Below are 12,879 nucleotides of genomic sequence, written 5' to 3' on the forward strand. Positions count from 1 at the left end.
CGAAGGACTGCTATCTGATTGTCACTAGCCTCCTGTGTAAATGCCTCGCTTTCAATATTTTGTACTGTCTTGCTGCCTATGTGCTACTCAAGCCTGATCTATTAAACATTACTTGGCCTATTCCTTTGTGCCGAGCTTGATGTGCCTCAATTGTACTCTGTGATATGTACTTTGATTGGAAAATTCACGAGGTTAAAGATTTGCATTGCTTTTGGTGTTGAACCGTGCATTGATTACATACTTCAGGGCGTGCTTCTTACTGATTTAGCATTACCTGCTTGACAAAAGGTTAGGACCGGCACCCTCCCGCCAAGGCGCGTTGCCGATCTAGTTACTTGGTAGGGTGTAGGCGCACGAAGCAATTAAATTGCGTGGAGTGCCAGATACGGGGCTCACACATAGGCAGAGGGGACCTCAACTGGCAAATCGAATTGCACGAGCCGTAGCAAAACAACCTTTGCTGCCACTTGTGTGAGCGTCCCTTATAAAAAGAGAAAAAAAAAGAGTGTCCCTTTCGTAAAAAAAGGACACATAACCGATGATGGGGGCAGTTTGGATATATCATCAGGAGTTTATTTGTTTACCTAAAGTTTCTCAATGTGCATTCCTTTGTTTCTTTCTTGGCGATGCATCTTCCAATCTGTTTTAGAGTGCCCTTGTTGTCCCACTGTGATGCCCAACAATCATCGATAAGTGCCTTTGTCCGTGGCTGCAATCATGTCGACAGGAACAAAGGCAATGAGAACAGGTGAACACAGCATCATCATGTACCTGCCCTTCTGCTGCTCCTCTGCTTAGACCTGATCAAATCTTTTTTGAGGGAAAAACCTGAGCAAATCCTTCTGCCGTCATTGCCTTCTTCACTGGCCAAGAGACTCGCTCGCCAGGTAGCTAGGGCTGCCGAAACTATTTGACTAAATTGACACTTGCAAATAGGCAATGCTAACCACTACTACTACTCCCTCTGTTCCTAAATACTTGTCTTTCTAGGCATTTCAACAAGTGACTACATACGGAGCAAAATGAGTGAATCTACACTCTAAAATATGTCTACATACATTCGTATGTAGTAGTCATTTAAAATGTCTAGAAAGACAAATATTTAGGAACGGAGAGAGTAGATGAGTAGTACTAGCTAGCTAGCCATTGCGCAAATTTGAGGAAGAGTTTACCCCGGCGCCCGCGGATCGCGCGGGAATTGAATCATCACGATGGCGATTGCACGAGGATGCATGCCAGATTCGTGAGACCACCATCGGATTCGGACGGAGATCTCCTGCGACGTCCATACTACTCTTCACTGCACTGCACTTCACGCTGCCGGAGTAGTACTTCTCCCACCGCCGACGAGGACCAGTAAACCGCCAACCCCACTACCGTCTCCCACTTAAGCCTCCCTCGTTCCCACCCCTTTTCCTTTCGTTTCGCCAAAGCATTTCATATTCGCTCGCTCGTCCTCCACTTGTGTCTGCTCGTCCATGGCGACAGGAAAAGGACCCGTCTCTCTCTCCCTTCTTATACCACGGCCGACATGCCATTCTCCGAGAACGGGAGGAGGGGCGTGTCACGCATGCCGCGGCCAAGTGATCGGCGACGTGCAACGATGGTGGCAGCTCTGTCTCCGGCTGCAGCACGTTCGCTCGTCTTTGCACTCGCGGTTGTGCTCGCCGTGGTGAGTGCCGACGGCGACTCCGGCCATGCAAGCTTCCGCGGGGCGGCGAACGGCGGCAATGCGCCGTCGTCGAGGGCTGGTGAGCAGGGCAAGGAGTTAGTTGTCCGCGATCATGTTCCCGCGTCGAGGGTGTCGGTGGTAGGTTGCGTGTGCGTCCCGTCGACGGTGTCACTCGAAGGCTGCGCATGCCCGCCGACACCGCCACCGCCACCGCCACCTCCCGCATGCCCGCCACCGCCTCCACCTCCACCTCCACCGTGCCCGCCGCCCCCTCCACCGCCACCACCGCCACCTCCGGCGTGCCCGCCGACGCCGTGGGACTTCGAAAACGAGAAGTTGAAGCGGCTGTACCCGGTGATCCAGGCGTTCAAGCGGACCATCACGAGCGACCCGCTGAACGTGACGGCGACGTGGGTGGGCGCCAACATCTGCGACAGCGCCAAAGGCGGCGGCGCGTACAAGGGCTTCTACTGCGACACCCCGCCGGACGACGCCAACAAGACGCTCACCGTCGCCTCCATCGACTTCAACGGCTTCCACCTCTGCGCGCCCACGCTCGCCGGCTTCATCGACGCCTTCCCTGACCTCGCGCTCTTCCACGCCAACTCCAACAACTTCTCCGGCGTCCTCCCGGAGCTCACCTCCCTGCGCTACTTCTACGAGCTCGACCTCTCCAACAACGCCTTCTCCGGCGCCTTCCCCGCCGCCGTGCCGCCCCTCGGCCGCCTCGCCTTCCTCGACCTCCGCTTCAACGGATTCGCCGGCGAGGTGCCGCCCTCCGTGTTCGGCATCTCCGTCGACGCGCTCTTCCTCAACAACAACGCCTTCACCGGTGTCATCCCCGAGAGCACCTTCGGCACCAGCAGGGCCGAGTACATCGTCGTCGCCAACAACAGGTTCACCGGCCCCATCCCGCGCTCCATCTTCAACGCCTCCGGCACGCTCTCCGAGATCCTCTTCCTCAACAACGACCTCTCCGGCTGCCTCCCCTACGAGATCGGCCTCGTGGAGGGGCTCACCGTGTTCGACGCCGGCGGCAACCAGATCCGCGGCCCCATCCCGCTCTCCTTCGGCTGCCTCGCCGACGTCGAGGAGCTCAACCTCGCCCGCAACCAGCTCTATGGCCACGTCCCCGACGTGCTCTGCCTCCTCGCCAAGACCGGCAAGCTCACCAACCTATCGCTCTCCGACAACTACTTCCACTCCGTCGGCTACCACTGCATGGAGCTGGTGAGGAGCCGCGTGCTCGACGTCCGCCGCAACTGCATCCTCGGCTTCCCCGGCCAGCGCCCGCACATCGAGTGCGTCATGTTCTACGCCGACCCCACCAAGCACTGCCCCTTCATCCCGCACATACCCTGCGACCTGCCGGGGTTCAAGCCGCACGCCACCGCAGCGTTGCCGGCGGGGGAGAGCGCGGTGCATGGCTACGGCGGGGACGGGAGTGTGGCCGTGGGAACTACTACGTCGGGATAGGTGGTTAATTAGGCGAGAGTTGAGACAGACAGCGGTGACAGATATGTGTCGATCGTTTGGTCATTGATTTGAATTTTATAAGTGTTGATCATTTGGTCATTGCTTTGAATTTTTTAAGTGTTACTACTCCGTCCAAAAAAGCTTGTCCCTCAAATGAATATATCTAACACCAAGTTAGTGCTAGATACATCTATTTAAAGGACAAGCTTGGGACTTGAAGCGAGTATATAGTATGTCCATCTGATTGCATGAAGCATGATTGTGTTGTGTTGCATTCGGAGACAAATATATGTAAAAAGTTCCATTCGGGACCCAAACCCTTGCCGTGGGTATGTACGAGAATGTGATGCCTACATGGCATCATTATGGCATCGTGGGACTTCCACTTAGCATTGTGTGACACAAGGGTTGCTTTGTAGTCCATTCATAAAAGTATAGTATTTGAAAAAAACTTCAAGAGACAAATATATGTCTATAATTTTTCAGTCATTCAATCAAATACCAAAACAAACAACCATATCATCCACTAAACTTTCCAAGTTTTGACAAAAGAGACATCAATTAATAAAATCTTCTAGGTGTTAATAACAACAATATATGACAAGTGCGGGTGAATACCACGTTCTGGTCTTCATCGAACGGTCACACGTGATCTCCTTGGAGACATTGGTGTGTTGTTGTTGTTGGGGAACGTTGCAGAAAACAGAAATTTTCCTACGGTTTCACCAAGATCCATCTATGAGTTCATCTAGCAACGAGTGATTGGATTGCATCTATATACCTTTGTAGATCACGCGCGGAAGCGTTCAAAGAACGGGGATGAGGAAGTCGTACTCGACGTGATCCAAATCACCGGAGATCCTAGCGCCGAACGGACGGCACCTCCGCGTTCAACACACGTACGGGCAGCGTAACATCTCCTTCTTCTTGATCCAGCAAGGGGAAAGGAGAGGTTGAGGAAGATGGCTCCAGCAGCAGCACGACGGCGTGGTGGTGGTGGAGCTGCAGTACTCCGTCAGGGCTTCGCCGAGCTCTATGGAGGAGGAGGGGGTGTTGGAGAGGGAGAGGGAGGCACCAATGGCAAAGGTAAGAGGCCCTCCCTCCCCCCCACTATATATAGGGGGCCTAGGGGGGGGGCGCCGGCCCTAGGAGATGCAATCTCCTAGGGGGGGCGGTGGCCAAGGGGTGGGGGGCTTGCCCCCCAAGCAAGGGGGCGCCCCCTTTAGGGTTTCCCCCACCCTAGGTGCATGGGCCCTAGGGGAAGTGGCGCCCCAGCCCACTTTGGGATGGATCCCTTCCCACTTCATCCCATGGGGCCCTCCGGGATAGGTGGCCCCACTCGGTGGACCCCCGGGACCCTTCCGGTGGTCCCGGTACAATACCGGTGACCCCGAAACTTGTCCCGATGGCCGAAATAGCACTTCCTATATATAATTCTTTACCTCCGGACCATTCCGGAACTCCTCGTGACGTCCGGGATCTCATCTGGGACTCCGAACAACATTCGGGTTACTGCATATACATATCCCTACAACCCTAGCGCCACCGAACCTTAAGTGTGTAGACCCTACGGGTTCGGGAGACATGTAGACATGACCGAGATCGTTCTCCGGTCAATAACCAACAGCGGGATCTGGATACCCATGTTGGCTCCCACATGCTCCTCGATGATCTCATCGGTTGAACCACGATGTCGAGGATTCAAGCAACCCCGTATACAATTCCCTTCGTCAATCGGTATGTTACTTGCCCGAGATTCAATCGTCAGTATCCCAATACCTCGTTCAATCTCGTTACCGGCAAGTCACTTTACTCGTACCGTAATGCATGATCCCGTGACTAGATACTTGGTCACTTTGAGATCATAATGATGATGCATTACCGAGTGGGCCCAGTGATACCTCTCCGTCATGCGGAGTGACAAATCCCAGTCTTGATCCGTGTCAACCCAACAGACACTTTCGGAGATACCCGCAGTATACCTTTATGGTCACCCAGTTACGTTGTGACGTTTGGTATACCCAAAGCACTCCTACGGTATCCCAGAGTTACACGGTCTCATGGTCTAAGGAAAGGATACTTGACATTGGAAAACTCTAGCAAACGAACTATACGATCTTGTGCTATGTTTAAGATTGGGTCTTGTCCATCACATCATTCTCCTAATGATGTGATCTCGTTATCAATGACATCCAATGTCCATAGTCAGGAAACCATGACTATCTATTGATCAACGAGCTAGTCAACTAGAGGCTTAATAGGGACATGTTCGTGTCTATTATTCACACATGTATTACTATTTCCGGATAACACAATTATATCATGAATAAAAGACAATTATCATGAACAAGGAAATATAATAACAATCCTTTTATTATTGCCTCTAGGGCATATTTCCAACAGTTGTTTTTCTCTACCAAGTTTAGGCCACCATCCAAGGCCCCCTCTTGATGTCGATTGCCGAAGGCAAGAGGAACTGCGGAAATCAGATTTCTAGCTGAGAATCGCATGCCCTGAAAACCCAAGGTTTCCTCGGCAAGGTTCGTCCATGAAGGATGAGTCAGGGCCTAAGAGATCAAGCCAAAAGTCGTAGTCAATGGACAACATGTCAATATTCTTGTATTATTGTTTGTTGACATGGAGGGTGAAAGTACATGTAGTCCCCATGTGTGGTTTTGGTAATTGATGACAATCCTTATGGACTAATGTTTGCATTGAGATATACATGTGAAGGTTAGTCCCGTTGGAATATGATTGAAGATTAATGAAAGACAACTCCTTTGAAGCAACAATTACATTGAGATGATCAAAATGAAGTTCATTGGAGTATCTTATGGGTTGCCATGCTTAGAGCTATGGTTTGAGCCATAATGGATCAAGATCTTAAAAGGATGATTTGAGTGATGAATTCTAGGAGTGACTCAAAGATATGATCATAATGGACTCATGTGTTGAGTCATGATTGATCAAGTATTCAAGCAAGCTATTCAAGTGAAGAATTCAATATACCCTTCAAGACGTCAAGATTAAACATGGAGTAGAGATATAGGTTGACCAAGATGAAGCTCAAAGATCGAACTCTAAATGGACAACACACGAGCACAAATGATGCACCACATAGGATCTTGTGGTATGATAAGAAATTATCAATTGCACTCTGTGTACTAACCCATACTATGTGTTGTCTATGTTTTTGAGGGTTAGGTGATTCTCATGGGCTCGCATCAAGAAAGAGATTTCAAGTGTCTATGAGAGGATGACATCAAGTGTTGGTGATCATGGTTGACAAGGGCAAGTTCAAGATAACCATCCCAAAGGATTACATTCTTGAAGCTTGTGCATGATCAAATGATGGACAAGTGAAGATGAATACAAAGCAAAGCTTCCCACATTGTGTATGGGGGAGAGACTTGAAGACTTTACCAATGTCTTGCCTTCATCTTGAGCCAAGAAGAAACATCAACATCAAGCTCAAGTGAACGGCTAGTGTCGAAGGTATTAGTTCCTTTGATGTTAGTGTTGTGGAGTGATGACCACCAAAGAAACATATACACTCAAGAATGGATTCTCGATAGCTATGTAGTGTAGCTCTTTTATGATTCTTGAGTTATAGGGATCCCGCACTATTAAGAGGGGATAAAAGGGGTTTATGATGGATTTGCTCAATTCAACATCTTCTATACACAATTCCACTCATATCCTATATACCAAAGAAAAGCCAAAGCAAAATAGTTTCCCAAAATATATGATCTAACCTTTCCATACTTTGCACCCTCCATTTTGGTTTATCTTGGGTGATTCTCTATGTGAGGACCTGGAGCTTTTCCATAGCTTCAAAACGAGCCTAAGATCATCAAAATCGGAGTTCGGATGTGAAAGTTATGCATGTTTTAGTTTTGGGGTTCCTGCTGTTATTTTGGCCGGACATCCGGTAGCGTCCGGAAATCCGGTGCGCCGATCCAGAAGCAAACAGACGGATTTCCGGTACTTATCGGATGTCCGGTGCCCGGATGTCCGGCAAGTGTCGGATGTCCGACAAACCTGTTTCGCAAATATCCTACTACATTCGTCTGATGGCATGCTACGGCCGTCGGACGTCCGGTGTTCCACCGGACGTCCGGTGCCTGTTTTGCCACCGGACGTCCGGTAATCCACCGGACGTCCGGCACTTTCCTGAGCAGAATTCTCCCCAACGACCACATTTGGGGCCACAGTATAAATACCCCTTCACTACTTCGTGGAGGGGTTGAGCAACACATTCATATGAATCCTAGAACACAAAAAGGCTCCCTGTCACTTCTCGTACATCAAATCTTAGATCCCGGAGAGATTCGTGAGAGTTCTTGAGAGATTTTCCAATCAAGTGATAGATCCACTCCCTCTCCCTCTCTTGACCAAAGGAATTTGTGATTTGAGAAAGTCTTGAGCATTTCCCCTTTGTTCTTGTTACTCTTGGAGGTTGGAGACTCCTAGGCGGTAGGAGTGCTCTGGTGAGGAATCAACTTGTGATTTGTCCCCCGGAAAGTTTGTGAAGATTTGGAGGCCGCCTCAAGGTCTACCACTAGTGGATGAGAATCGCCTCCATGGTGATACCTCAAGGAGAATATGGTGAGCCTTCGTGGCGTTGGTGTGCCTTCATGGTAACATCCACCTCTCTAACGGTGACTAGCTTCCCTCCAAGGAAGTGAACATCGGGATACATCCTCGTCTTCGTGACTTTGGTTATCCCTAACCCTAACTCCTTACTTGGGGTTTACTTTGGTCACTTGACCGTGCATTCACTATATCTTTTTGTCCTCATTATATTGTGTTGGCCATTCCCTTGAAGAGATTATTTAGGCCTACACTTTATATTCGCAATTCATACTTTCTACTATTGTTCTATCTTATGCTTAGTGTGAATTGCTAGCTTGTAACATTCATTTCCATAACTTGTGACATAACTTGTGTAAGCTTGTAGTGCTTACTTGAGTTTGCTTGTATCATTCAATTCCATATATTGTGATACAATTTGTGTAAGCTTGTATTGCTTACTTATGGTTGTGTGTATTATTCATTTCCATATCTCTTGATACACATTGAGTAAGTTTGTGTGACTTACTTGTGCTTACTCATATCCTCGTTGTTCTCATCTTGTTTATCCTAAGTTGTTGGTGCACTTAGTGAGCCTAGTATATTTATGATTTGTGCTTGAAAAGTATCCGCTTAGTTTATTTCCGCATTAGGATATAGCCAAATCCGTAAAAGATTTTAAATCGCCTATTCACCCCCCCTCTAGGCGGCATCGTGGTCAATTGGTATCAGAGCTAGGTCTCTCCTTATTAGGCTTAACCGCCTAGAGAGTAACGATGTCGACTAGTGAACTAGTGCACGATGACACATTTTTTTAATGGCACAAATTACATTATGTGGAGATTACGCATGCTTTGTCACTTTCGGGCCATGGGTACAAATGCTTTGAGGATTGTGGTTGTAGGGAATTCAAATCTAAAGGATGGACAATCTCCGTCACTTGATGATATGCATCTTGATTGTGAAGCTTTAAGTGTCATTCATCAAGCTATAACCTTCGAGGTGTTCAAGTCAATCTCGTCTTGTTCGTTGGCTCATGAGGCTTGGACCAAAATTGAAGATATATATGGTGGGTCCAATCTTGATGAAGACAATATTATTTTTGGGGAGTTAATGGAGGAGTTCTCCACATTTCTAGATCATGAAGAGCTCTCTATTGCTTCCACCTCCGATTACTTGCATACCTCAACATCTTTCACTTCACCAACATGTGGCGTACCACAAGGTAATGACATGGTGAGTGAAGAAATATCTCGTGATGATGGTATTAAGCTCATCATTGATAATCTTGCTTATGTTGATACTACTGATGTATATTCTATGGACACGAGCATATCTAACACCAAAAACATCGTACATTCTTGTGTAGAGAGTCCATGCATATCATCTAATGATGCACTCATAAATTCTTGTAATGATATGCTTGGTCGTTTGTGTTGCCATATTCAAAATATCGTGATTCCCTCTAGTTCTCTGTGTGAAACTAACCATGTAGAGGAAATCAAGAAAAGTGAGGCATGCTTGGTTAATGAAGAACCCTCTTCTCCAAAAGAATCATCATCAACCCCTTGTGTTCACATGTGCCTCATGGCAAGAGGTAATGCCGAGGTATCATCTTCTCTTAGTGACAATGAGATAGTTGTAATGAGGAAGATGATGAAGTCTTGACTCAAAATCTCCATGAGATTGGGAAAACTCTTCGTAGAGCTAAAAATAACACTTATAAAAGGTTCCAAGATGTTCTTGCTTGCTTTCAAAAATGCAATGACTTATTTCTTTACGAGCAAGCAAAAAGTGAACAACTTGAACATGAACTTGCTATGGCTCATCAATGTCTTAGTGACTTGAGGTCTTTAAAAGAAGAGATTGAAGTTACACATTGTAAACTTAAAGAGGATTTTGAGCCCCTTGACCTTGACTACAAGAAGGTTAAAGGAGAGCTCATCAAACTCTCTAAGTCTCATGAGGAACTTCAAGCTACTCACGCGGAGTCTCTAGCTTCTACATGCGCCTCTCATATTGATAATGATGCTTGTGCTACTAACTCTATCTTGTGTGAAGCATCGATATTAAAAGAAAATGTTGAGCTAAGGACTCAACTTGATTTGCTAACTAGCAATTATGGGAAATTGGAAGAAAGTTATGAAAAGCTCTCGGGCACTCATGAGGATCTTATAATCTCTCATGATGGGCTAAATTTAGCTCATGAGGCTATGTGTATCAAGGTAAAATCATGTGAGTCTCATGTGGATATTACCACATCTTCTACTCGAAATTCCTTATTGCCATGTGCTAGTCCTTGCAATTCCTCTCTACATGATATTGGTACATCTTGTGATGAATTGCTCACCATTCCTTGTTGCTCTAACAATGAAGTTTCTACTTCCTCTAGTTCTTTTGTTAATACTAACCATGTAGAGGAAAATAAAGAGCTCAAGGCCCAAGTCACCAGTTTGAAGAAAGACTTGGAAAAATATTGTGATAATATCTTGAGTGTGCAAAAGGACCCTCAAGACAAAATTGGACTTGATTTCATCTCCAACAGGAAGAAGTCCAATAACAAGAAGAAGGGACGAGATCAAGTCAAGAATTCGGCCAACATTATTTGCTTCAAGTGTAAGAATGTTGGACACCATGTGAGATCTTGTCCATTGAAGAAGAAGGCTTCAAGTGTGAAGCATCAAGGGAAGTGGCCTCAAGTTCAATCTCAAGATAATGAAAGGCCTCTTCCCATGCCTAACCATGATAATGTTCTCCAAGTTGAGAAGGTAAATAAGAAGAGAAAGGGTAGCACATGTTGCTATATTTGCCGTGAGAAGGGACACATATCTTCATCATGTCCCAACGGTAATGTCTCTAAGCCTCAAATTTTCAATGATCATTATTCACTTAGAAAGGATAATGTTGGCAATTTGTTTGCCAAGTTTGTTGGTTCCCAAAGTGGTTTGAAAGTTGATAAGACCATTTGGGTTGCTAAACCTATTGTGACTAACTTCTTAGGACCCAACTTGGTTGGGGACCATCAAGCTCAAACTTGATCAATAGGTGTGTGGAGGACATTGGAGACTTGGTTAGTTTATGTAGAAAAAATATTTTCACCATGTATTATGGTTCAAAGCCAAGTCAAGTGGTATTATCATATTTGCCATTCCAATGCTCTTCCTGGAGGTAATTTGTATTTATATTGTCTACATTGGAAGTTACTAGTCCCTCTCATGTTTAGGTTTTGTACCTAGCATGTGTTTGTATATGGTGTGCCTCCTATTATGCTTGATTTGAGTTATCTAGCATGTGTACGTCGCAATGCACTTCATATAATTGTGTGTGTGTGGTTCCGAGCCTTTATTGCTTCATTAGTTGAATCATATAGGGCTCTTTTGAGATATTAATGGATCACCACATTATGGGGGAGTGATATGCTTTCTGCATATCACAATCCTTGTTAAATGTGTACAATTATGGGGTGCCACTTAGAATATATTTGAGATTATCTTATATCTCTGTGGCATGCAATGCCTTGTTTACATATGGCATTATTGTGCGGTTTTGCCCGTGGCTATCTTCAAAATCATATTAGGAAAATCGTTTGATTAAAGCTATTCCAATTGTTGCTTTGCATGATGATCTATCTAATTGGAATGTTAATAATATACTATCCAAGCTCTGTGTTTATTTCTAAACTCTCATGTTATGCTTATGTTAGTATAGATGGTCATGTACTTATGTGGTTTCTACGCCAAATGATAACTCGAAATACCATTTTGTTTGAGTTCATCTTATTGGTTTGTATGGAGTTATGGGAGTGTGTTATCTCATTGTTTATAGTATCCTATATCTAATTGAGTGAGATATTCCTATGAATATGTGTGCAATGCATATCTTATATGCTCATTGGTTTTCCTTGGTTCATATGTTGAACTTTGTGTGCTATTATATGTTGATTTTTTCACTTTGATTTATTTTGGACAACATGAATGACTAGTGATGCTATTGGAAGTATTAATGGTTATGTGTTTATTTGTCCATTTTGTATCTCCCTGGATTTTGGTAGAAATGTGCATGCATAGTTTCCATGTGTAAATTCGCATGCCTTGTTTGCTTTATTTGATCCCATATATATCTGGTAAATCCATCAAATTCTTAATAGCTAAGATGTGCATGAAATTCAAATTCATATCGATATGCACATACTTAAGTGGTTTTACCCTATGTGTTGTAGTTATGCTAACTACTTCGGACCCAATAAGTTTGGGGACCATATTGTACTTAAAATGTTTTAGGTACATCTAAGAAGCATTGGGTGCTTGGCTTATTCATGGAGGTGGTGGTACTATGAGGAAATTAGAGCCAGGCTTGGACATTTTATTGATCTATGACTTCATACCAATGCTATCTTGGTAACAAGTATTTACTTCATGCATGTATATAGAAATGGGGTCAACCTTGTGTAGGTTGCATCATGGCATGAATTTCTTGACTCGTTCCTGTGATAATTGTTTCCTTTCTCAAAGCATCCCAACAATGATCTCTTGTTGCTAGTTGTGATGTCTTTGATGGTTGTGTGTTTGGAGTTCATTAATATACAATAAGATAATATTAAGCCATGTGCTATGCTTTCAAGCAAAGATCTCATTGGTATATTTTATGACTCCCATTTGGATATCTTATTCTTTCCTTTTGTAACCATTTCATGTGTACATCCTTCGTTGTGGATATATATCACCATGATTGTCATCTACCTAGAATCTTATAAACGTGAGAGAAGTTGCATCTCTAATTGATATCCTTATTCTTTCATGTCCACTGTTTCACTCTCATTTTGTATCTTTGGTGGCGTGGAAGCATAAGTTGTATGAGTGCGTGTCTTACTTTTTTTGCGTCTTAGTGCACTCATGTTTTGTGAAGATTGTTGTCCTTGCACTTGCCTTGACAAGCCTATTATTTCCTATCTTCACCATGGGTTGTCACAAGCTTTGATTTTTAATTTGCTATTAGTGAGCTTGTGAACCCATTTGCTTGATGTGTGTGTGTGACCTGCTTAACTTTGTGTGTGTGGGAAGGACATGTCTGGCACCTTGTATCTCATTTACTCAAGACTATGTTGATGCTTACTTCTCATCCTTATATTAGTCTTCTCAAGTGCTTTGACATGACTCACA

General features: G+C 45.1%; 1 protein-coding gene across 1 annotated transcript; it reads left to right on the forward strand.

Annotated features, from left to right (window-relative positions):
• Positions 1–1,549: 1,549 nt before the first annotated feature.
• Positions 1,550–3,247, forward strand: LOC123186512 (uncharacterized protein At4g06744-like). Its single transcript, XM_044598270.1, has one exon. The coding sequence runs from the start codon at positions 1,571–1,573 to the stop codon at positions 3,146–3,148; it is 1,578 nt and encodes a 525-aa protein (XP_044454205.1). The 5' UTR covers positions 1,550–1,570; the 3' UTR covers positions 3,149–3,247.
• Positions 3,248–12,879: the final 9,632 nt, after the last annotated feature.

This window comes from Triticum aestivum, chromosome 2A (genome assembly GCF_018294505.1).
Source record: "Triticum aestivum cultivar Chinese Spring chromosome 2A, IWGSC CS RefSeq v2.1, whole genome shotgun sequence".
NCBI lineage: Eukaryota > Viridiplantae > Streptophyta > Magnoliopsida > Poales > Poaceae > Triticum > Triticum aestivum.